This window comes from Scyliorhinus canicula, chromosome 22 (assembly GCF_902713615.1).
Source record: "Scyliorhinus canicula chromosome 22, sScyCan1.1, whole genome shotgun sequence".
In the NCBI taxonomy this organism is placed as follows: Eukaryota; Metazoa; Chordata; class Chondrichthyes; order Carcharhiniformes; family Scyliorhinidae; genus Scyliorhinus; species Scyliorhinus canicula.
The window spans coordinates 22,971,028-22,994,829 of NC_052167.1; the positions used below are offsets into that span (position 1 = coordinate 22,971,028).

At 48.7% G+C, this 23,802-nt stretch overlaps 1 protein-coding gene across 1 annotated transcript; it reads left to right on the forward strand.

The window, feature by feature from the left end:
• The first annotated feature begins 1,495 nt into the window (after positions 1-1,495).
• LOC119956153 (placenta-specific protein 9-like) lies at positions 1,496-17,147 on the forward strand. The gene is made up of 4 exons (XM_038783066.1): positions 1,496-1,719; positions 7,520-7,599; positions 10,874-10,991; positions 16,035-17,147. The coding sequence occupies exons 1-4, from the start codon at positions 1,662-1,664 to the stop codon at positions 16,043-16,045; spliced, it is 267 nt and encodes an 88-aa protein (XP_038638994.1). The 5' UTR covers positions 1,496-1,661; the 3' UTR covers positions 16,046-17,147.
• Positions 17,148-23,802: the final 6,655 nt, after the last annotated feature.

Below are 23,802 nucleotides of genomic sequence, written 5' to 3' on the forward strand. Positions count from 1 at the left end.
GACCGAATACATTAAGGGTTAACTTGGGGCTGAGTACAGTACCGCCCACCAGTGATGTAAGAAAGCAGCTGACATTGAGCTTAGGTCAGCAGTGTAGAGTTAGCAGCAACAGGTAAGGACATGTCATTGGAGTCCTCTCCACATCATAGAACTCCTGCAGTCCAGAAGAAGGCCATTTGGCCCATTGAGTCTGCACCGACCCTCTGAAAGAGCACCCTACCTGGGCCCACTCCCCCACCCTATCCTGCACATCCCTGGACACGAAGTCCAAAGATGTGCAAGTTAGATGGATTGGCCATGTTAAATTGCCCCTTTGTGTCCAAAAGGTGAGGTGTGCTTACTGGGTTACGGGGATAGGGTGGAGGCGTAAGGTGCTCTTTCCAAGGGCCGGTGCAGACCTGATGGCCCGAATGGGCTCCTTCTGCAATGTAAATTCTATGATCTATGACCTATCTCTGATGGAAGCATTAGGGCTCAGCAGTGACTGCCCTGATGGTCAGAGTCATACATTCAGAGTGCTGTTGTCACAAAGCAGCTAATTTGTGCAGAGCAAGATCCCACAAACATCCATGAGATAATGATCATTTGAACTGTTTTCGGGCATTGGTTGAAGGGTAAAAACTGTCCATGGACAAGGGGGAGAACTCATTTTTTGAAAAATGTCGAGTGCCCAATTTTTTTTCCAATTGAGGGGCAATTTAGCCTGGCCAATTCACCTACCCTATAAATCTTTTTTGGGTTGTGGGGGTGAAACCCACGCAGACACGGGGAGAATGTGCAAACTCCACACGGACAGCGACCCGGGGCCGGGATCGAACCTGGAACCTCGCCGCTGTGAGGCAGCAGTGCTAACCTCTGCGCCACAGTACCGCCCATTCCCAGTCCCTCCTTTATTGTAATTTTAACTGATGACGCCTCATCGCTGACTTCCCAATCAGTCTTTCCCTATGAAACCTGTCGAAACGCTTCATAATTTAAAAAACTGTTTCTTTTTATAAATTTAGAGTACCCAATTTTTTTTTTCCCCAATTAAGGGCCAATTTAGCGTGACCAATCCACCTACCCTGCGCATCTTTGGGTTGTGGGGGGCGAGACCCACGCAGACACGGGGAGAATGTGCAAACTCCACAGGGACAGTGACCCGGGACCAGGATTGAACCCGGGTCCTCGGCGCCGCAAGGCGGCAGTGCTAACCACTGTGCCACCGTGCTGCCCTGGCACCGGGGAGAGCACCCCCCTGTTTTTCTTTGAACAGTGCCATGGGATCTTTACCCGTGAGGGCAAAAAGAGGGCTGTGTTGCCCCGACAACGGAAAGTATGAACCCCCTCCTCTCTCCCCCCACTAGAAACTCGTATCAATGGGATTCTTGGCTGATCAAAATATGAGCACTTCAATCTCACTGGAGCTCTTAGCAATAGTTTCCAGAACAGCTGCAATCAAAACAAGAGGGTGTGAGGAGTGAAGAAGTCACAGAGCACTCCCAGGGTGGGAGTGGTCAATGATTTAAATCGCCACAGCCAAGCTATTGCAACAGGAAGGGCGCAGTTTGGAGCTGGAACCTGGAAGGTCTCCTGCACGAGTATTTCTCTCGCTCTCTCTGTCCCTGCCAGCTTCTGAAGACCGGAGAGGGTGGGGGATTGAAAGAGGCTGAGCCCTCACCATGTGGGAAGTGTGGGCTTTCTCTACCACCGTGCTGCTCTTGGGACTGGCCGCGACTGGTAGGTGAGACTCACTGGAGTCACTCTGTGGGTAGCTCGGCTCTTTACAGCGTCTCTCGCACTTTGGAATGTATCTATTTAACCAGCTCGGTGATGAAATAAACATTATCCCCGCCCCTATTTGCTATTTCCTACTCGCGTTCCTATTTCTTTTTTTGATGGGTGGGGGGGGGGGGGGGAGAACTTTATTTATTTTTATTGTTGGATTTATAGCTTGGGGTCTAATGAGAAACGTTTCAATATACTCAATTGTTTGAGAATGAAATAAGGCAGAGTGTTAGGAATTTGAAGGCGCAGAAAGGTTCAGAACATTGAAAGAGAAACGTGTTTGGTTGAAAGACAGTGTAACTTTAAGTTAAGGGAGGTGAGAGGGAGAAAATAGATTTGGGAGGAGTGTTTTCTCGGCCCCTTTTTAAAAAAAACTTTAGAGTACCCAATTCATTTTTTTCCAATTAAGGGGAAATTTAGCGTGGCCAATCCACCTAGCCTGCACATCTTTGGGTTATGGGGGCGAAACCCACGCAGACACGAGGAGAATGTGCAAACTCCACACGGACAGGGACCCAGAGCCGGGATCGAACCTGGGACCTCAGCGCCGTGAGGGAGCAATGCTAACCACTGTGCTGCCCCTCGACCCTTTTTTATTTGTTTATGGGACCCGGGTGTGGCAGGCTGTGCCAGCATTTATTGACCATCCCTAATGGCCCTTCTGAGGGCAGTTAAGAGTCACACACATCGCTGTGTGGGGTCTGGAGTCACATGTAGGTCAGACATGTAAGGACAGCAGATTTCCTTCCCTAAAGGACGTTGGTGAACCAAATGGGTTTTTACGACAATGGTTTCATGGTCACCGTTCGACCTTTAATTCCAGATTTTTTTTTACTGAATTCAAATTTCAGCATCTGCAGTGGCGGGATTTGAACCTGGGTCCCCAGAGCGACACTCTGGGTCTCTGGTTGCTAGTCCAGTGACAATGCCACTATGCCACCACCTCCCTAATCCATTATCCCGAGGGGTCCCAAAGTGCCAAACAGTTGCTTTGGAGACCTCAGGGGTGACTGTGGGCGACATGTACTGTTAGGTGAATTGGCCATTCTGAATTCTCCCTCTGTGTACCCGAACAGGCGCCAGAATGTGGCAACACGGGGCTTTTCACAGTAACTTCATTGCAGTGTTAATGTAAACCTACTTGTGACAATAAAGATTATTATTATTAAGTGTCCCCAATTCCTCAGTGTATGCTAAGGATGACTATGAACCCATAGAATCACTACAGTTCAGAAGGAGGGCATTTGGCCCATCAAGTCTGTACCGACCCTCCAAAAGAGCACTCCACCTAAACCCACCCTATCTCGTAACCCTGGGCATTGATCATGGTCAATCCACTTAACCTGCATATCATTGAACTGTGAGGGCAGCACGGTGGCGTAGTGGGTTAGCCCTGCTGCCTCACGGCGCCGAGGTCCCAGGTGCGATCCGGCTCTGGGTCACTGTCCATGTGGAGTTTGCACACTCTCCCCGTGTTTGTGTGGGTTTTGCCCCCACAACCCAAAGGTGTGCAGGGTAGGTGGATTGACCACGCTAAATTGCCCCTTAATTGGAATAAATGAATTGGATACTCAAAATTTATTTTTTTTAAATCTTTGAACTGTGGGAGGAAACCAGAGCACTCGGAGGAAAAACCCACGCAGCCATAGGGAGAACGTGCAAACTCCGCACAATCACCCCAAGGCTGGAATCAAACCCGGGTCCGTGGTGCTGTGAGGCAGCAGTGTTAACCACTGTGCCACCTTGCTGCCCAAAGTTATAGGAGACAAGTATGCCCAATTTCTCAATGTACCCCAAGAATGAGTATGGGAAATAACATCCCCAGACATGGTAGCATGGTGGTTAGCATAAATGCTTCACAGCTCCAGGGTCCCAGGTTCGATTCCCGGCTGGGTCACTGTCTGTGCGGAGTCTGCACGTCCTCCCCGTGTGTGCGTGGGTTTCCTCCGGGTGCTCCGGTTTCCTCCCACAGTCCAAAGATGTGCGGGTTAGGTGGATTGGCCAGGCTAAATTGCCATAAAAAGTAAGGTTAAGGGGGGGGTTGTTGGGTTACGGGTATAGGGTGGATACGTGGGTTTGAGTAGGGTGATCATGGCTCGGCACAACATCGAGGGCCGAAGGGCCTGTTCTGTGCTGTACTGTTCTAAGTTCTAAGTTCTAAGACTTTCAGTGATGACAATGGGAGATAGTGATCCCAGTCCTCAATGTACCCCAGGGGTGACTATAGGAAACAGTCTGAGCCCAGTTCCTCTGTTTGCTCCAGGGGTGACTATGAGAGACAGTGGTCTCTGTGACCAATATGTGTCGGGTCAGCTTAGTGGGAGACAGCAAAGCAAATCTCTCAGTGCCCCGGAACTGTTAGAGAATAAACAGGGAATTCTAAACTCTTAGTGCAGCCCAGGACTGCCTGATCAAAGCCAGTTTCCAAGTCTCGAACCTTTATTACAATCCACATTAATTACAAGGTGGACCCCGCGACAGCACCTTAATTATAATGTCACCTCATTGCAATGGGCGCACCGCCCTCATTGTAACCTGTTTTTCTTACACTAATTAACAGTGAACTCAAACACTATAATCAGCATTGCAATAGACAAATGAGTAGATGCTTTTATCATTGCGCCCTTGTTGCATTCCACTAACTTGCCCATTTTCAGCAAGCTTCTCATTGCAAAGTCTTTCTGGTTATATTGCTTCACTGACACTAGCCTAATTTTTTATGATAACTCGGAAAGAGTCTGAATCTCTGCCATAATGTCTCTTGTTTGCATTTTAAGCATTTCTGTTCATTACCCCATGGCCTGCCCTAATCTCAGCTCTCGTACTGTCTCGTGTCTCCCCTCTTCCTTTGGTGGAGGGAGCCCTCTGATGTTAAAACCAGTGCATAGCACTGAACTTGTGAACATCCTTCCTGCTTTGTCCAAAGGTCTTCCTTTTAAGAGTAATCCTATTTCAGACCATCTTCCAGTTGATATTAATATACACACATTTTTATTAAAAAACAGAATTTAGATTTAAAAGCCTAATTGGACATCATTGCTCTGCCTAGATTGGATCTAAATTGGGATTTGCTTGGTTCAATACTATACAACCCGGTGAATTAACCCACTGAGAAACTAGTTTTCTTTGCACCCTGTCCAAGGCCTTGACATTCGTCCGTGAATATGGTGCCCAGAACTAGCCACAATACTCCAACTCTGGCCTGACCAATACTGCATAAACGTTTAGCATAGCTTTCTTCCTTTTGAATAATATTCCTCTATCTATAAAGTCAAGGGTTCCCCATGTCTCTTTCACTGCCGTTTCTCTTCCAGGAATGGCTTCCTTGAGGAAGTGCCGCTCTCCTCTCCGACGGGATTTCTTTTTGTCCCTTTCACCATGTTCACCTTTGTTGCTGTCCATTTCCCTCTTGGCGTTTCCCTGAATGTCGCCACCAGCCTTGTGTCCCTGACATCTTTGTCGATCTGTCCTTAGCTCCAAGTTTGCCCTGACCTTCTATTCTGCCCCACACCCCGCTTCCCCTATAATCCATCACACATCTACCCCTCTTCAGCTCTGAAGGAGAGTCATGCCAGCTCGAAACATTAACTCTGTTTCTCTCCTCCCAGATGCTGCCAGTCCTGTTGGGTTTATCCAGCATTTTCTGTTTTTACGTCTTGCAGACAGCTTTGTGTGCATACATTCCCGCTCCCTCTGCCCTTGTGTCCCTTACCATTTAATTTCTTTTGCTTCACCTCATTCTTCCTGTCAAAGTGAATCACTTCACACTCCTCCATGTTAAATTTAGTCTTCCACCTTGTCTGTCGATTTCACTACAAATCTGTTCTTATCCTTTGTCTTCTATATTTCCGAGCACTGTATCATTTGCAAACTTTGAAATTAGTCCCCATATGCCTGAACCAAGATTACGGCAGCACAATGTTTAGCACTGCTGCTTCACAGAGCCAGGGCCCCGGGTTCAATTCCGGCCTCAGGTGACTGTCTGTGCAGAGTCTGCACATTCTCCCCGTGTCTGCGTGGGTTTCCTCCGGGTGCTCCGGTTTCCTCCCGCAGTCCAAAGATGTGCAGGTCAGGTGGGTGGCACAGTAGCACAGTAGTTAGCACTGTTGTTTCACGGCACCTGGGTGCCAGGTTCACCTCCCACTTGGGTCACTGTCTGTGCGGAGTCTGCACGTTCTCCCCTTGCCTGTGTGGGTTTCCTCCGGGTGCTCTGGTTTCCTCCCATAAGTCCTGAAAGACTTGTTTGGTGAATTGGACATTCTGAATTCTCTCTCTGTGTACCCGAACAGGCGTCGGAGTGTGGCAACTAGGGGCTTTTCCCAGTAACTTTAAAAAAAAATAAATGTAGAGTACCCAATTATCTTTTCCAATTTTGGGACAATTTAGCGTGGCCAATCCACCTAACCTGCACAACTTTGGGTTGTAGGGGTGAAACCCACGCAAACACGGGGAGAACGTGCAAACTCCACACAGACTGTGACCCAGGACCAGGATTCGAACCCGGTCCTCAGCGCCGTAGGCAGCAATGCTAACCACTGTGCCACCGTGCTGCCCTTTTCCCCAGTAACTTAATTGCAATGTTAATGTAAGCCTACTAATAATAAAGATTATTATTATTATGATTGGCCATGCTAAATTGCCCCTTTGTGTCCAAAGGTTTGTGTGGGAGTGGGCCTAGTTGGGTGCTCTTTAAGAGGGTCAATGCAGACTCGCTGGACCAAATGACCTTCTCCACCTTATGTATTCTATGATAAAGCTGCAGCTGGTGGCAGTTTTGCTTTTGAACCATAGAAGTTGTGGGTTCGAGTCCCACTCAAGGACATGAGCAAATCAAACAATACTGATGTCCCAGTACGGTTTCAAGGCGCTGTTATCTATTGGATAAGATATTAAATCAAGGCCCCCCCCCGCCTCTCAGGCAGATGTAGATCTCATTGTGGGATCCAAGATTTTGACACGTTGGCAGCGAAGGAACAACGATTATAGTTCCAAGTCAAGGGCAGCATGGTGGCGCAGTGGGTTAGCCCTGCAGCCTCATGGCGCTAAGGTCCCAGGTTCGATCCCGGCTCTGGGTCACTGTCCGTGTGGAGTTTGCACATTCTCCCCATGTTTGCGTGGGTTTTGTCCCCACAACCCAAATAAATTTTAAGATGATTGGAGGAAGGTATAGGGGAGATGTCAGAGGTAGGCTCTTTACACAGAGAGTGGTGGGTGCGTGGAATGCACTGCCAGCAGAGGTGGTGGAGTCAGAGTCATTAGAGACATTTAAGCGACTCTTGGACAGGCACATGGACAGCAGTAAATTGAATGGGTGTAGGTTAGGGTGATCTTAGATTAGGATAAATGGTCGGCACAACATCGTGGGCTGAAGGGCCTGTTATGTTCTATGTATGTTCTATGTGCAGAGTAGGTGAATTAGCCACACTAAATTGCCCCTTAATTGGAAAAAATGAATTGGGTACTCTAAATTTAAAAAAATACATACTCCCAAGATGTGCAGGTTAGGTGGATTGGCCATGCTAAATTGTCCCTTAGGGTTGCAGGAATAGGGTGGGGTTTAGGCCTAGGTAGGGTGTCTTTCGAAGGGTCGGTACAGACCCAATGGGCCATTTTCACATATAGTGATGTGACTTTTAGTTAATTCTGCTACTGTTTACTACCTGAACTGCGGGAAAGAGAGAGAATGAGTGAGTCAGGTAGAGTGCGGAGAGAGAGAGGATGTATTGATTGATTGATGACCTACTCATTTCAGAAACAGTCCAACAGAGGGATGACACGCACTGGTGCGAACATGATAAGACGCTCCACAAACGGTTGGACATTGTAGAAAAGGTAACACAAGCCCATTTCCTGTTTTTGAGCTTAGCAACGCAAGGTTACGGTATGTATAAGAGATGCTACAATGGATGATTGCAGAGAATTTACATTGTGGTAAATATTCAGCCCATTTGGTCTACGCTGGAATTTCATGCTCCACAAGAACCTCCATCCAACCCTTTTTGTCTAATATTCCAGCAAAGTGTTGCTGGTGCTCGAAGTTTGAAATAAATGCTCGCAAAACCCAGCAGCTCTGGTCGCATCTGTTGGGAGAGAAACAGAGTTAATGTTTAACGTACAGAATTCATAGAATCATAGACTTTACAGTGCAGAAGGAGGCCATTCAGCCCATCGAGTCTTTACCAGCCCTTGGAAAGAGCACCCCACTTAAGCCCACACCTCCACCCTATCCCTGTAACCTCGTAACCCCACCTAACGTTTTTGGACACTAAGGGCAATTTAGCATGGCCAATCCACCCTAACCTGCACGTCTTTGGACAGTGGGAGGAAACCGGAGCACCCGGAGGAAACCCACGCAGACACGGGGAGAACGTGCAGACTCCGCACAGACAGTGACCCAAGCCGGGAATCGAACCTGGGGCCCTGGAGCTGTGCAGCAACTGTGCTAACCACTTGTGCTGCCAAGTGTCTCGTTTGACTCTGCTTCAGAACTAGAGGGAGGTAGAAATGTTGTTGAAAAGGGGGGGGGGGGGGGTAAACAGGTCAAAATAGAAGGTCAGGGATAGGTTGGAGCTCCAGAGCAATTAAATGACAAATATGTAATGAAACACAATGTCATAATATCCACTCATGTATATCATGAGATGCAGACAGGCAGTGATTGACACAGAGGATAACCAATGAACACACACGACACAGAACAACCAATCCCCAGACAGGACACCACCACTATAAAGCCCACAGGGCATTAAGGCCCTCTCTCTCTCACAGGACACGGCTAGGGAGATAGACGCAGTGCACAGGCCAATGAACATCATCACCATGTGGTAGAGAGCTCGTCTGGTCAAGCCAGTAGGAGGTTATCCGTTAGGTTAATAGAGTGTCAACCCACAGCAGATTATGTACAGCAATCAACAGGTTCAATAAAACAGTGTTGGACCATCTCCTGTGTCGGAAGCCTGTTTTTCGTTTTACTGCATCCAGTTGCAGTCGATGTTAGACCAGCACAGATAACACATCACACAAGACAAAAGAGAGTGGTAATGTTAATAGCAGAATAAAGGTTAGTGCTGCATGAAAGCAAAATCTGCATAAGATACAGGCTGGCACCGGGGAATCAAAATGGAGGACAGAGTTCATGGTTTGAAGTTGTTGAACTCAATGTTGAGTGCAGGAGACTCTAAGTGCTTTCCCTCTAGCTTTCCTTTGTCTTCACTGGAATATTATAGCAGGCCAAGGACCGAGCAGGAGAGCAAGATGTTGAATTGAAATGGTAAGCAATAGGAAGGTCATTCCCCAAAGCGATCACTGCAAGTCTGCGTATAGTCGGGTGGCATGAGACGCAGTGGTTAGCACTGGGACTGCGGCGCTGAGGACCCAGGTTTGAATCCCGGCCCTGGGTCACTGTCCGTGTGGAGTTTGCACATTCTCCCCATGGCTTTCACCCCCGCAACCCAAAGATGTGCAGGCTAGGTGGATTGGCCACGCTAAATTGCCCCTTAATTGGAAAAATAATTGGGTACTCTAAATTTATTTTTAAAAAGAAGGAAAAAAAAGTCTGCGCCTAGTCTCCCCAGTCTTTCGCCTAATCCTTTCCGCAGATGTGTCACAACTTTGGAGAAACAAAAGGACACTTTTCAGTCTCCAATTTTAAAAATAAATAACTGAAATAAAACCAGAACATGTTGGAATTGTAATTAGTTGCAGTGTCTAATAGAGGTTTTAGGTTAACACTTTAGGTGAGGGTTAATCAGTGTGGGTTATGGCCTAGAATCAGATGATTGTGACCCCACTCCAATGGCTTAAGGGGAGCATATTGGCTGACAGTGCAATATGAGGGTGCATCATTTTTTCAGAGGAGATATTAAACTGTCCATCTTAGTTGAATATAAAAGATCCGAGCGCACAGCAAGAAATGCAGGGAGCTCTCCCCAGTGTCCCAGTCTCAACTTGCATCACTAAAAATAGATTATCTTGTCATCAAAAGCAAACTACTGCAGATGCAGGAAATCTGAAATAAAAACAGAAGATGCCAGAAAGCAGGTTGGGCAGCATCTGAAGAAAGAGACCAGTTAATATTTCAGATTGATGGGCGGCGCAGTGGGCTAGCACTGCTGCCTCACGGCGCCAAAGATCCGGGTTCGTTCCCGGCCCCTGGTCACTGTCTGTGTGGAGTTTGCACATTCTCCCCATGTCTGCGTGGGCCTCACCCCCACAACCCAGATTGGTTGGTGGAATGGCCACGCTAAATTGACCCTTTTTTAAAAACGTTATACATTTCAGGTTGATGGCCTTTTGTCAGAATTAGAAACAGTTAGAGGTTTGGGAAAAATACAGAGGACATGAAAAGAGAGTAAAAAACAAAAGTAAGGCAGGACTAATTAAATGTCAAGGCAAATGGAAATGGGAATTGCACCTAGTTATTATTTCAGGCGGCACGTGGTGCAGCGGTTAGCACTGCTGCCTCACTCCGCCGAGGGCCCGGGTTCAATCCCGACCCCACGTCACTGTCCGTGTAGAGTTTGCACATTCTCCCAGTGTCTGCGTGGGTCTCACCCCCACAACCCAAGGATATGCAGAGTAGGTAGATTGGCCACGCTAAATTGCTCCTAAATTGTGGGGGGAAAATAAGAATTGGATACTCTAAATTTAAAAAAAAAAATCATCTAGTTATTATTTCATTGCTGTGTTGTGGAATCTTGCTGTGCACAAATTGGCTGTCTTGTTCCCTACATTCCAGAATTACGTCATTGGCTGGAAACACTTTGGGGCATACTGAGATTGTGAAAGGGCAACACGGTGGCGCAGTGGGTTAGCCCTGCAGCCTCACGGCACCGAGGTCCCAGGTTCGATCCCGGCTCTGGGTCACTCTCCGTGTGGAGTTTACACATTCTCCCCGTGTTTGTGTGGGTGTCGCCCCCAAAACCCAAAGATGTGCAGGTTAGGTGGATTGGCCACGCTAAATTGCTCCTGAATTGGAAAAAATGAATTGGGTACACAATACTGAGATTGTGAAAAGCACTGTTATAAATGCAGGTTCTTTTCTCTTGTTAGCCGACGGCAGATGATTTTTAGTTTGATTTCTTTCTTCCTCTCTTGCTTACTTCAGAATATAGAACGGACGGTCAATCACTTGGACGCCGAAATATCTGCCCTGCTCAGACTTATCGAGGCTTCAAATCCCCCTCTTCAGCTGGGAGCTCCGACTATGGACATCTTCGAGAATGGTGAATGCAGTTTGTGGAGTAACTCCCTTCCCTTTGATATGAGTGAACTTTGCTCCCGTTGAGCCGAGGGCCGTTAGCGCTGGGAGACGTTCCCATTTCAGGCGCCCAAGGTGCAATGTGAAAGCACTGGCAGGGCAGACACTACACTGCTTAGCCAGAGCCATCTGCCCACCACTCTGTCTTGAGGAATTTGATTTGTCCCCAAACTTCCGAAGAGTTTCACTTTTCCCTTTCACTCATCAGACTTACTGGTTACCCTTATTTGGTTTGTAGGGGCCGGTTGGAATCCAAATTCGTATTTATGTGCCTTTTTATATATTCAAGTAATAGTCTTGTGCAAACGTCAATATCTGAGGTTTAGGCCAAAAAAAACCCCTTTTTTTATCATATACTTCCTTGTCGAAACAGTTCATTTTTAAAATGTATTCTTTTTTTTGAGATGTTGATGACAAAGCCAACATTTGTTGCCCATCCCTAATTGCCCTTGAACTGAGTGGCTCGCTGGGCTATTTCAGAGGGTAGTTTTTTTTTAAATAATTTTTATTGGAATTTTTTTACAGAAAATATAAAATATAACAAACAATGAAATGCAACAAAATAACCCATAACAACTGTAACATCCCCCAAACTGTATCAACGCATGTATCACATCCCCCCCACAAGAGAACTTAAAAATAAATTAAAATTAAATAAACAAACATAGTCATCGTTCCCCCCCCCCTTTTCCCTCCCCCTTCTCCCCCTCCCCCCTGGGTTGCTGCTGCTACTGTCCCAGTACCCTATCGTTGAGCCAGAAAGTCGAGGAAAGGTTGCCACCGCCTAAAGAACCCTTGTACCGTTCCTCTCAGGGCAAATTTGACCTTCTCTAGCTTAATAAACCCCGCCATGTCATTGATCCAGGTCTCCACGCTTGGGGGCCTCGCATCCTTCCATTGTAGCAAAATCCTTCGCCGGGCTACTAGGGACGCAAAGGCCAGCACACCGGCCTCTTTCGCCTCCTGCACTCCCGGCTCTACCCCAACCCCAAAGATCGCGAGTCCCCATCCTGGCTTGACCCTGGATCCCACCACCCTCGACACCGTCCTCGCCACCCCCTTCCAGAACTCCTCCAGTGCCGGGCATGCCCAGAACATATGGGCATGGTTCGCTGGACTCCCCGAGCACCTGACACACCTGTCTTCACCCCCAAAGAACCTACTCATCCTCATCCCAGTCATGTGGGCCCGGTGCAGCACTTTGAATTGGATGAGGCTAAGCCGCGCACACGAGGAGGAAGAATTAACCCTCTCCAGGGCATCAGCCCATGTCCCGTCTTCGATCTGTTCCCCCAGTTCCCCCTATTTCAGAGGGTAGTTGATGGTCAACCACATTACTTGCTGTAGGTGTTATGAGAGCAGCGGTTTCAGAACCCCAAAATGTATCATGGAGTTCAACCAACCTCTCCCTTTAATGTATTGTTGGTTGTAAAGCACACGTGTGGTATGACAATTATGGACATGTGGGTTTTTAAACACAAAACAATGTTTATTCCATGAATTCAACTTAACCTTTTAAAATAAACATTGGATCACTTACCACCCCTTACTTCAAAGATAACCCCGAAAATAATACAACACTAAATAATCCCTCAAAATGTTCCTTCAAACCTCCAAAAGTTAACACTTTTAAACAGAAACACATCAGGTTAAAGACATTACTATTAGAACATAGAACAGTACAGCACAGAACAGGCCCTTCGGCCCTCGATGTTGTGCCGAGCAATGATCACCCCACTTAAACCCATTTAACCCGTATACCCGTAACCCAACAATCCCCCCATTAACCTTACACTACGGGCAATTTAGCATGGCCAATCCACCTAACCCGCACATCTTTGGACTGTGGGAGGAAACCGGAGCACCCGGAGGAAACCCACGCACACACGGGGAGGACGTGCAGACTCCACACAGACAGTGACCCAGCCGGGAATCGAACCTGGGACCCTGGAGCTGTGAAGCATTGATGCTAACCACCATGCTACCGTGAAGCCCCCTATTATGAGTTTTAATCACCCAAATGATTCAGAGATAGTCTTTCCTGGCATAGATCACAGCTAATCCAGCTCACTGCAAACACCGACACACCCAAGCTCTTTTTCTTCATGTAGCTCTCAGCAAACCAGCCAGGCACTTTTCAGCTGCTCTCTCAAACTGAAACTAAAAGCAGAAGCGAGCTCAACTCAGCTCCCCCCACCCTCTGACATCACTTCAGTAATACGAGCTGATCCATTTCTTAAAGGTACATTGCTTAAACATCCATTTCTTAAAGGTACTCATATGACAAGGTATGGAGTCAGATGTAGGCCAGACCAGGCAAGGACGGCAGATTTCCTTCCCTAAAGAGCATTAGTGAAGCAGATGGATTTTTAAAAAAGACAATCATTGGTAGTTTCATGGTCGCCATTACTGAGACTAGCTTTCAATTACAGATTTTATCAATTTAGTTTAAGTTCCACCAGCTGCCGTGATGGTGTTATGACCCCACCCCCACGGGCTAGTGTACGGTCAATTCCAGCCCCACTTGACCCAGAGTCACAACACAAGTGAATTAACCATAAATTCTTAGAAAAATACCCAAAATCTTTGGCCCTTGACTGCCCAATAATTACAGTCACCAGGTGTGTAAATGTAAACAAAATTACTGTTTATTTATGAAATATGCAGCAAATACAACTTGTTAACTGTTAACTAATACCTAACCCCCCACTTTAACTTGCCCTCACTCTCTACGCACACACACACACACACACACACAGGCCAGACAAACACAAAGGGGTGGAAAGGGGTAAAAATCATAAGTAATGTTTCAGATGATTATTTTTAGCACAGCTTCCTTCACAGCATGTTTGTAGGTTAAAGTCTCTGTGTGCAGCCTCTACTTGTCTTCTCTGTAGATTCATTCATTCGGGTTCTCTGTGGTTTAGAAATGCAGTAGTCACAGCTTGTCCGGAGAGAGATAAAGTACAACACTCATGGACTTTGTGGAGAGGGATAGCAGGCTCGAGTCTTAGTTTTGCAGTGATGGTTTCTCTGCAAGTTCAGAGGTACAGCACTCACAGCAGGTTTTATGGAGAGAGAGGAGGCACTCTTGCCTCTGGGATGCCAGAATCAAAACTGAAGCTCCTTACGACTCTGAAAAGCATTCCAATGGGATAGGATCCTGTCACCAAGCAGAGTACGGCCTTTTGGGTCAATTCATTGTCAATCAATCAAACCAAATCCCACGCCATCTCTCTCTCTCATTCCGACAAGTCTGCAGCTTCTGTTTAAACCAGCACAGACTAGCAAAGTGAGCTCTCCTGTAACGTCTGGGATTCTTCCGCTTGAAATAAAGATACTGGCTGCTTGCCTTAAAGAGACATGTCCATTAATCATCCACGGATCAAAATAAGAGCAGCAAAATAAAAGAAAGGGGAAATTAGGGAATAAATAGGAAGGACTCTAACAGTGGGAATTGTCCTCATGGCTCCGGGAATTGGGGTGGCATAAGGCACAGTGGTTAGCACTGGTCGGGTGAGAATATCACTATGCTACAATCTCCCTTCGCAAATACTGATTCAATGCAATCCTCCTGCACCAAGGCTGGGCTTGGAGCCATCGGTGTGACATTTTCCAAAGGCGCGACCCTTCATTTGCCCTAATCCCTGAGCAGCACTGAAATTTCTGCTGCGAATTCGGAATCGCCAAAAATTCCATCCCCAATTTGTGCTGAGTTGGCTGGCAGTGTGTGTGTGTTCATACACAGGTATATGCATGTATGTATGTGTGTGCACACACAAAGATATATTTATGTGTATATGTACAAGCACAGGTATATATGAAATGAAATGAAAATCGCTTATTGTCACAAGTAGGCTTCAATGAAGTTACTGTGAAAAGCCCCTAGTCGCCACATTCCGGCGCCTGTTCGGGGAGGCTGGTACGGGAATCGAACCGTGCTGCTGGCCTGCCTTGGTCTGCTTTGAAAGCCAACGATTTAGCCCAGTGAGCTAAACCAGCCCCATATATATGTATGTATACTTGTGTGCGCATGTGCAGGTAAAAGGTAAGGTAAAGTCGCCATAGTCCCAGATGACCATCGGCTGCTTTCCCCTTTGAGGGGGGAGGGCTGACTGGTGGTGATTTAACCTGAGGGTCACCACACCTCAGGCGAGGGGCAATGTTGAGAAGACGAGGCCTTCATGAACAACCTCTGTAGGTTGTGTAGGTACATTTGTGTGCATACACAGTGATACACGTTTCTACATGTGTGCACATGTATAGACATGTCTATATCATAGAATTTACAGTGCAGAAGGAGGCCATTCGGCCCATTGAGTCTGCACCGGCTCCTGGAAAGAGCACCCTATCCAAGGTTAACACCTCCACCCTATCCCCATAACCCGGTAACCCCACCCAACACTAAGGGCAATTTTGGACAGTAAGGGCAATTTATCATGGCCAGTCCACCTAACCTGCACATCTTTGGACTGTGGGAAGGAACCGCAGCACCCGGAGGAAACCCACGCAGACACGGGGAGGATGTGCAGACTCCGCACGGACCCAAGCCAGAATCGAACCTGGGACCCTGGAACTGTGAAGCGATTGTGCTATATGTGTGTATTCTTCCATAATTACATTTGTGTGTGCATGTACATGCTAGTATAAGTGTGCATGCATAGATATACAGATATGTGCATTCACACACGTATGTGTGTGTGTACACAGGTAGATGCATGTTTGTTTTTTTGGATGGTGGTATGTGCATGCAACATTTGAATGGATGTTGGACAAGGGCAAGATCAGGTTGGAATATATTAACAGGATCAAGCCCAACTGCGAGGCACTCATAGTTAATCAGCCGGTCAATTCTCAGTATGGTCACATTTTAGGATGAGATAGCAGAGGGCATTTCGGACGCCGACATCAGTCAGTGCTTTGCCGATAGGAGGGGAGAGGGAAAAAAACTTGACAACAAATCAGTTGTTGGCATCTGTCTAACTCCCATTATTTTCACATTCCCCAGATTTGCACTGACGTCACGATGCCAGTCTCCATTCTGAAAGGCAGCCGCAGAACAATGCGTGCGTCAAGAAACCCATCCGCAAAATGACATTTAAAAAATGCTTCTGTTATTGATTGCAACAGCTATTTCCTGTATTAGTGAAGACCGTGTCACGTTCTTTGCATGGGGTTATATTGAACAGACTTGGGGCATATGTTACCATGGTAATACGGGCGCCTCTGAACTTTGCTGGGCCTAACTGGGCCTATGTCAGGTTCGGCAGTTTTCCTTATCCGAGTTTGATTTAATCTCTCCTTTTGAAAACCATTGTTATATCGGACAATTTCTTTTAAAAAGTAATGACCAGATGAGTTTCCGCTGCACTCGATCAATTTGATACTGGATACTTTTGTTAGTACCACATCCCCGGTCAACACGAGACAGATCACCCCGTCTCTCTCATGTGAACAATTTCCGAGAATGGTAAACATTACTGATGTAGGAATACAAGATATTGCAAAGTATTTACAGAACAGTAACAAATCATGAGGCGCAACAGATTAACGTTGGTGCTTATGCTCCAAGTGGGTCTCCTCGCTCCTTTTCAGTAAACCCCATCAATATATCCTTCTATTCCTTGCTCTCCCTCATGTTCTGATCTAGCTTCCTCCCGGTCAAACAACACCTTGATTTTAAAATTCTCATCCCTTGTTTATTTTCAAATCCATCCATGGCCTTGCCCCTTCCTATCTCTTCAGTCTCCTCCAGCCTTAGAGCCCCCTGAGATATCTGTGCTCCTGCAACTCTGGCCTATTGAGCGACCCCAATTTTAAGCACTCCAGCATTGGCGGCCGTGCCTTGAGTTACCGAGGCCCTCAGTTCTGAAATTAGCTCACTAAGCCTCAGTTTCCTCCTTCGGGACTCTACTCCAACCCTGCCCTTTTCACCAAAAAGTGTTGGGTGACTGTCCGATTACCGCCTCATGCGGCTCCACATTGAACAGACTCAATGCGGCGAATGCTCTAACTTCTGTTCCCACGTCTTGTGGTCGAATGTTACATTTTCTTTTGAGACCTGCTCTTGCGAAACATGCTGGGACCTTTCAACTACATTAAAAACGTTGTATAAATGCAAGTGGTTGTTGTAATAGTGAGATCCACATTCTGGTGAAGAAGTGTCTCTCGAATTCCCGATTGGTTTAATTGGATGACGACATCATCTTTACGGCCACTCGTTCTGGTCTCGCCCGAAAGTGGGACCATCTTGACGCCTGCCCTGTAAAAAGACCCTTTCGTAATCTTGAAGAACCGCAAACAGGTCATCCCTTAGAACATAGAACAGTACAGCACAGAACAGGCCCTTCGGCCCTCGATGTTGTGCCGAGCAATGATCACCCTACTTAAACCCACGTAACCCGTATACCCGTAACCCAACAATCCCCCCATTAACCTTACACTACGGGCAATTTTAGCATGGCCAATCCACCTAACCCGCACATCTTTGGACTGTGGGAGGAAACCGGAGCACCCGGAGGAAACCCACGCACACACGGGGAGGACGTGCAGACTCCACACAGACAGTGACCCAGCCGGGAATCGAACCTGGGGCCCTGGAGCTGTGAAGCATTGATGCTAACCACCATGCTACCGTGAGGCCCCTTAGACTCCTGTTTTTTTTCCCCAGCCTAATCAATCTTCCCCTGTGGGTAATCATTCTATCATTCTATCTCGGATAGAATAACGGCGGCAATGTATTATTTAGTTGGAGACGGTAAAAGAAAAGTCAGTGTTGATATGAATGAACGTTCATAGCGTTATTCGTCATGAATGAATAGCGTTACCAACCTTCCAAAACTGTCCTGGAGTCTCCAGGAATTTTAGATGAATTTCCGGGGCATCGGGAGAAGAAACTGAATGGCCCCTTCGATTGCGATTTGTTTCTTCTTAATTTTCTCCGAATAGATTTATCGTCGATGAGGGAAAAATGACTGTTTGACTGGCCTGACTAGTTGGAGACAGGTGGTCCTGGGATAGAATATCCAAAATATGTCCAATCAGCACGGACAGGCCTACTGATCAGGCTTCGTGGGTGGTGTTGTTGTTGTTGTTGTAGCTCAGAGGCCCAAGATTGATGCAGGCTTAGCCAATAGCAGTTGGGTCAGCACCTCCCGTAAGAGAGGGTCAGGGAAGCCCTGACGCCTTTGTGTGGAGCCTCGGTGTGAAGCCTTCCTCGGTCTGATAGCCGATAAACAGGTTTGGGGTAATTTTAAGTATAAAAGGGGTGAAAATTGGTTGGTCGCCTAACAGAAAACAATGGCGATTGGTGCTTTGTTTCCCATTTTATGGTATCGCTAAAGGTCAGGGTTCACCACATGAAGGCCAATCAGTTGGGCGAGGGACCAGGGGGGAGGCAGGATCCCTCGAGCCCTCTCCCAGGAAGAGGAAGTCACTTCAGGATAGAAAAGGACATAGAACATAGAACAGTACAGCACAGAACAGGCCCTTCGGCCCTCGATGTTGTGCCGAGCAATGATCACCCTACTCAAACCCACATATCCACCCTATACCCTAACCCAACAACCCCTCCCCCCTTAACCTTACCTTTTAGGACACTACAGGCAATTTAACATGCCCAATCCACCTAACCCGCACATCTTTGGACTGTGGGAGGAAACCGGAGCACCCGGGGAAACCCACGCACACACGGGGAGGACGTGCAGACTCCGCACAGACAGTGACCCAGCCGGGAATCGAACCTGGGACCCTGGAGCTGTGAAGCATTTATGCTAACCACCATGCTACCGTGCTGCCCTAAGTAAATGATCTGCATTGGTCTGGGCTCTCCAGCTGCGAAGTTTACTTCTCTCTATTGTCCCCTTGTGTTATTTCACAATGTTGTGCTCTGAAACTAAAATGGAACTTGCAGCTTCTGAAGTTCATTCCTCTGAGGCACAGGAAGCTGAAAACTCGGGGGCACTGGAGTACAACTGGAGTACAACGTGCGTGGAAGTGGAATTGGAAAAAACCAATGCTCAGGCCAAATGAAACTCCTTGCTAATCGGCGTCAGAAATATTTTTGTCAAGATAAAAAAAATGTTTTCCTTTATAACAAAAAATAAATTTAGAGATTGTTATACCATCAATTCACTGTGAGACCGTGAGAACAAGTGAACATTAGGCTTTAATAACCATGAACCCGCCTGCCAGAGTCGGCTGTACAAATGAGTGCCACCCACAGGTGGCCGGGCTATATATGGCCCCGGTGAGGGCGGAGCCAGGGGCAGAGCCCACCGGGGTTCCAGTACAGTACCGGGAAGTAGCCCGTATCATCACTTCCAGGTCATGGGTCACATCATTATACAGACAGCTTATGTCTTAGGTGAAGTACATTCACCACATTCACCCCCTGTTACAAATATCAAGTCCAGCGGGGTGACGTGGAGTCAATTAAAGATTCGGTCCTTCTGGAGGCCGGATCGTTCTTTTAGACCTCCTCAGCTCTGACGATACAGCGGGCACGGTCATTGCGGGTGATGACTGCGGGGGCGTCGTGTCTGGAGCTTGAGCCTCAGCCCGGCGTGTCAGAGACGGTTGGGGGTTGGGTGTAGGCAAGGGGGTGGCAGCAGTGCCGGCGCGGGCCAAGACAGGAGACTCAGGGGGTGTAGGGGGTGGCTGTGGGGAGGGGGGTGCACTGGCAGGGGAACTAGCTGGTGCTAGATCTCGTAGGGAGACCGTATCGTGCCGTCCGTCCTGGTGCACGATGTAGGCGTACTGGGGGTTGCCGTGCAGTAGCTGGACCCTCTCGACCAGGGGGTCGGTCTTATGGCTCCTCATGTGCCTCCGGAGAAGGACAGGTCCTGGAGTTTTCAGCCAGGATGGAAGCCAGACCCCGGAGATGGACATCCTTGGGAAGAGAAACAAGCGGTCGTGAAGGGTCTCATTCGTGGCTGTGCAGAGGAGTGATCTAATGGAGTGGAGGGTGTTGGGGAGGACCTCCTGCCAGCGGGGGGCCGGGAGACTTCTAGGCTGGAGGGCCAGAAGGACGGCCTGACATACCGCCGCGTTCTCCCTCTCCACCTGTCTGTTTCCCTGCGGGTTATAGCTCGTAGTCCTGCTCGAGGCGATGCCTTTGCTGAGCAGTTACTGACGCAGCTCATCGCTCATGAACGATGTGCCCCAGTCGCCCTGGACGTAGGCAGGGAAACCGAACCGCGTGAAGATGCTGTGCAGGGCCTTTATTACAGAGGTCATGTCGGGCCATGGGACTGCAAAGGGGAAGCGGGAGTACTCGTTGACGACGGTTAGAAAGTATATATTACAGTTGGTGGAGGGGAGGGGCCCTTTGAAGTCCATACTCGGGCGCTCAAAGGGGCCTTCACCAGGCGGGCCTTGTCTGGCCGGTAGAAGTGCAGTTTGCACCCCGTGCAGACCTGGCAGTCTCTGGTCATGGCCTTGACCTCCTCGGTGGAGAAGGGCAGATTGCGGGCCTTAATAAAGTGGATAAGCCCGGTGACCCCCAGGTGACAGAGGTCATTGTGGATAGCCCAAAGTCAGTCATCGTGCGCACTGGCATGGACAGGGCATCTGGGAGCTCGTTGAGCTTCCCAGGACGATACTTTTTTTTTAAAAATAATTTTTATTGAAATTTTTACAAAATATAAACAACTCAACTCTATTAACAAAACAACCGCGGTAACGCCCCAAGAACAATTCCCACCCAACTTCAAAAGCAACTACAAACAAAAGGAAAAAAAAACAAAAGAACACCCAACAACAAAAGAGAAAGAGATAACACCCGCCACATCCCACAGACCCATGTACACAGTTCTCCCTCCCCCCCGATCCAAACCCCCCCCCCCAGGCTTGCTGCTGCTGCCGGCCTATTTCCCCTCAGGGCAAATTTCACCTTCTCCAATTTGATGAACCCCACCATATCATTGATCCAGGCCTCCATGCTTGAGGGCCTCGCATCCTTCCACTGAAGAAGAATCCTCCGCCGGGCTACTAGGGACGCAAAGGCCAGAACACCGGCCTCTTTTTCCCAGGACGATACTTGATAGCGTAATTGTAGGTGGAGAGTTCGATCCTCCACCTCAGGATTTTGTCATTTCTTATTTTTCCCCGTTGTGCGTTGTCAAACATGAAGGCGACCGACCGCTGGTCGGTGACGAGGGTGAACCTCCTACCGGCTCGGTAGTGCCTCCAGTGCCGTACGGCTTCCACTATGGCTTGTGCTTCCTTTTCGACCGAGGAGTGTCGGATCTCTGAAGCGTGGAGGATTCTAGAAAAGAAGGCTACTGGCCTGCCCGCCTGGTTGAGTGTGTTGGCCAGTGCGACGTCTGACCCATCGCTCTCTACCTGAAAGGGGATGGACTCGTCCACCACGTGCATAGCGGCCTTGGTGATGTCGGCCTTGATGTGACTGAAGGCCGAGCGGGCCTCAGCCGTCAGGGGAAAAGTGGTGGTTTGAATAAGTGGGCGGGCTTTATCCGCATAGTTGGGGACCCACTGGGCGTAGCAGGAGAACAGCCCCAGGCATCGTTTGAGGGCCTTGAGGCTGTGGGGAGGGGGGTGTTCCGTGAGGGGGCGCATATGGTCGGGATCGTAGCCGAGTATGCCCAGTCATGTAGTGCGGAAAATGCTCTTCTCTTTGTTGTACGTAAGGTTGAGGGATTGAGCGGCCTGGAGGAACCTCTGAAGGTTGGTGTCATGGTCCTGCTGATCATGGCCACAGATGGTGACATTGTCCAAAAAGGGGTATGTAGCCCGCAAACCGTACTGGTCCACCATTTGGTCCATCCGTCTCTGAAAGACCGACACCCTGTTAGTGACGCCGAAGTGGAAGAGTCGGCCGGCTGCTTCAAAAGCAGTGTAGTGGCGTTCTTCCGGGCGGATTGGGAGCTGGTGGTAGGCCGACTTCAGATCGACCGTTGAGAACACACGGTACTGTGCGATCTGGTTGACCATCCCCGCTATGCTATCTTTTCCTCGGTCCAGACGACCACCACTTGCGTTCTCCAGGGGCTGTTGCTGGCCTCAATAATCCCTTCACTCAACAGTCGCTGGACCTCCAACTTGATAAAAGCCATATCTTGGGAACTGTACCGGCTGCTCCTGGTGGCGATGGACTTACAGTCGGGAGTGAGGTTCGCAAAGAACGAAGGGGGGGGGAGACCTTGAGGGTCGCGAAGCTGCATACCATGAGGGGGGTAAGGGTCCGCCAAACTATAGGGTCAGGCTTCGGTGACTGCATTGGAAGTCTAATCCAAACAGTAGGGGGTTGCAGAAGCGAGGGAGGACATAGAGCTTAAAACGGGAGTACTCGGTGCCCTGCATCGCGAGGTTAGCGATACAATGCCCCCGATCTGGACCGAATGGGATCCGGAGGCAAGGGAGATGATTTGGGATGCTGGGTTTATGGGAAGGGAGCAGCGCCTTACCATGTCAGGGTGAACAAAGCTCTCCGTGCTCCCAGAGTTGAAAATGCAGGGGGTCTCGTGCCCGTTGATCCGGACAACCATCATTGACCTTTTCAAGTGCTTCGGCCACGACTGGTCGAGGGTAACTGCGCCCAGCTGTAGGTAACCAGCGTGGTCGGCGGTGTCGGGGTCACAAAATGGCGGCCCCATTGAGTCACATGTGTCGGGCTGGGTCCAAGATGGCGACCAAGATGGCCGCCCCCATCGGTCGCACTTGTCGGTCGGTGTTGGAGTCAGCAGGCTTTAATACCCATGAACTCGCCAGCCAGAGTCGGCTGTACAAATGAGTGCCACCCACAGGTGGCCGGACTATATATGGCCCCGGTGAGGGCGGAGCCAGAGGCGGAGCTCACCAGGGTTCCAGTACAGTACCGGGAAGTAGCCCGTATCATCACTTCCAGGTCATGGGTCACATAATTATACAGACAGTACAGACAGCTCATGCATTAGGTGAAGTACATTCACCACAAGTACACAATTATTTTTTTTCCACTTAAGGGACAATTTAGCGCGGCCCTACACATCTTTGAGTTGTGGGGCTGAGACCCACGCAAACCTGGGGAGAATGTGCAAACTCCACGTGGACAGTGAGTGGCCCGGGCCCAGGATTGAACCTAGGTCCTCAACAAAGTGAGGCAACACTGTCCGTGTGGAGTTTGCACGTTCTCCCCGTGTCTGCGTGGGTTTCGCCCCCACAACCCAAAAATGTGCAGAGTAGGTGGATTGGCCGCGCTAAATTGCCCCTTAATTGGAAAAAATAATTGGCTAATCTAAATTTATAAAAAAAAACAAAGTGAGGCAGCAGTGCTAACCACTGCACCCCCGTGCTGTCCTTGCCAAGATAACTTGAGTGTAATTTCTCTACACTTGGCTTGCAGTTGACTCAGGAAATATTCAAGGATATTAATGAAGGAAATTTTACAAAATCATTATGCCTGGCCAATAGATCACAAGCAAATTATAGAAACATAGGGCGCGATTCTCCGCTGCCCAAGCCGGTTGGAAGAATAGCGGGAGGGCCTCCCGACATTTTTCATACCCTCCCGCTATTCTCCCCCCCACCCTCGCCCGACCCAGGTCACGAATCTGAGGGCGAGATTCTCCTCAAATGCGGAGAGTCATAAAGGCTGCCGTGAAACTGGCCGTGTTTCACGGCAGCCTTCACGCCCGTTCCCGGGACCCGATTCCCCCCGCCATCGGGGCTAGGAGCGGGACCCCGGGAATCACGGCGTTGCGGCCTTAATGACCGTCGTTAAGGCCGCGTACCAAGATGACGCGCGGCCGGCTCCAACCCGCGCATGCGCGGTTCCG

What these genes read in the sequence shown, in the direction of transcription:
- LOC119956153 (XM_038783066.1), top strand. Translation starts at nt 1,662, where the DNA reads ATGTGGGAAGTGTGGGCTTTCTCTACCACCGTGCTGCTCTTGGGACTG. An exon ending in CTTGGGACTGGCCGCGACTG is followed by an intron (nt 1,720 to 7,519) that starts GTAGGTGAGACT and finishes TACTCATTTCAG; the next exon opens with AAACAGTCCAACAGAGGGAT. An exon ending in GGTTGGACATTGTAGAAAAG is followed by an intron (nt 7,600 to 10,873) that starts GTAACACAAGCC and finishes TGCTTACTTCAG; the next exon opens with AATATAGAACGGACGGTCAA.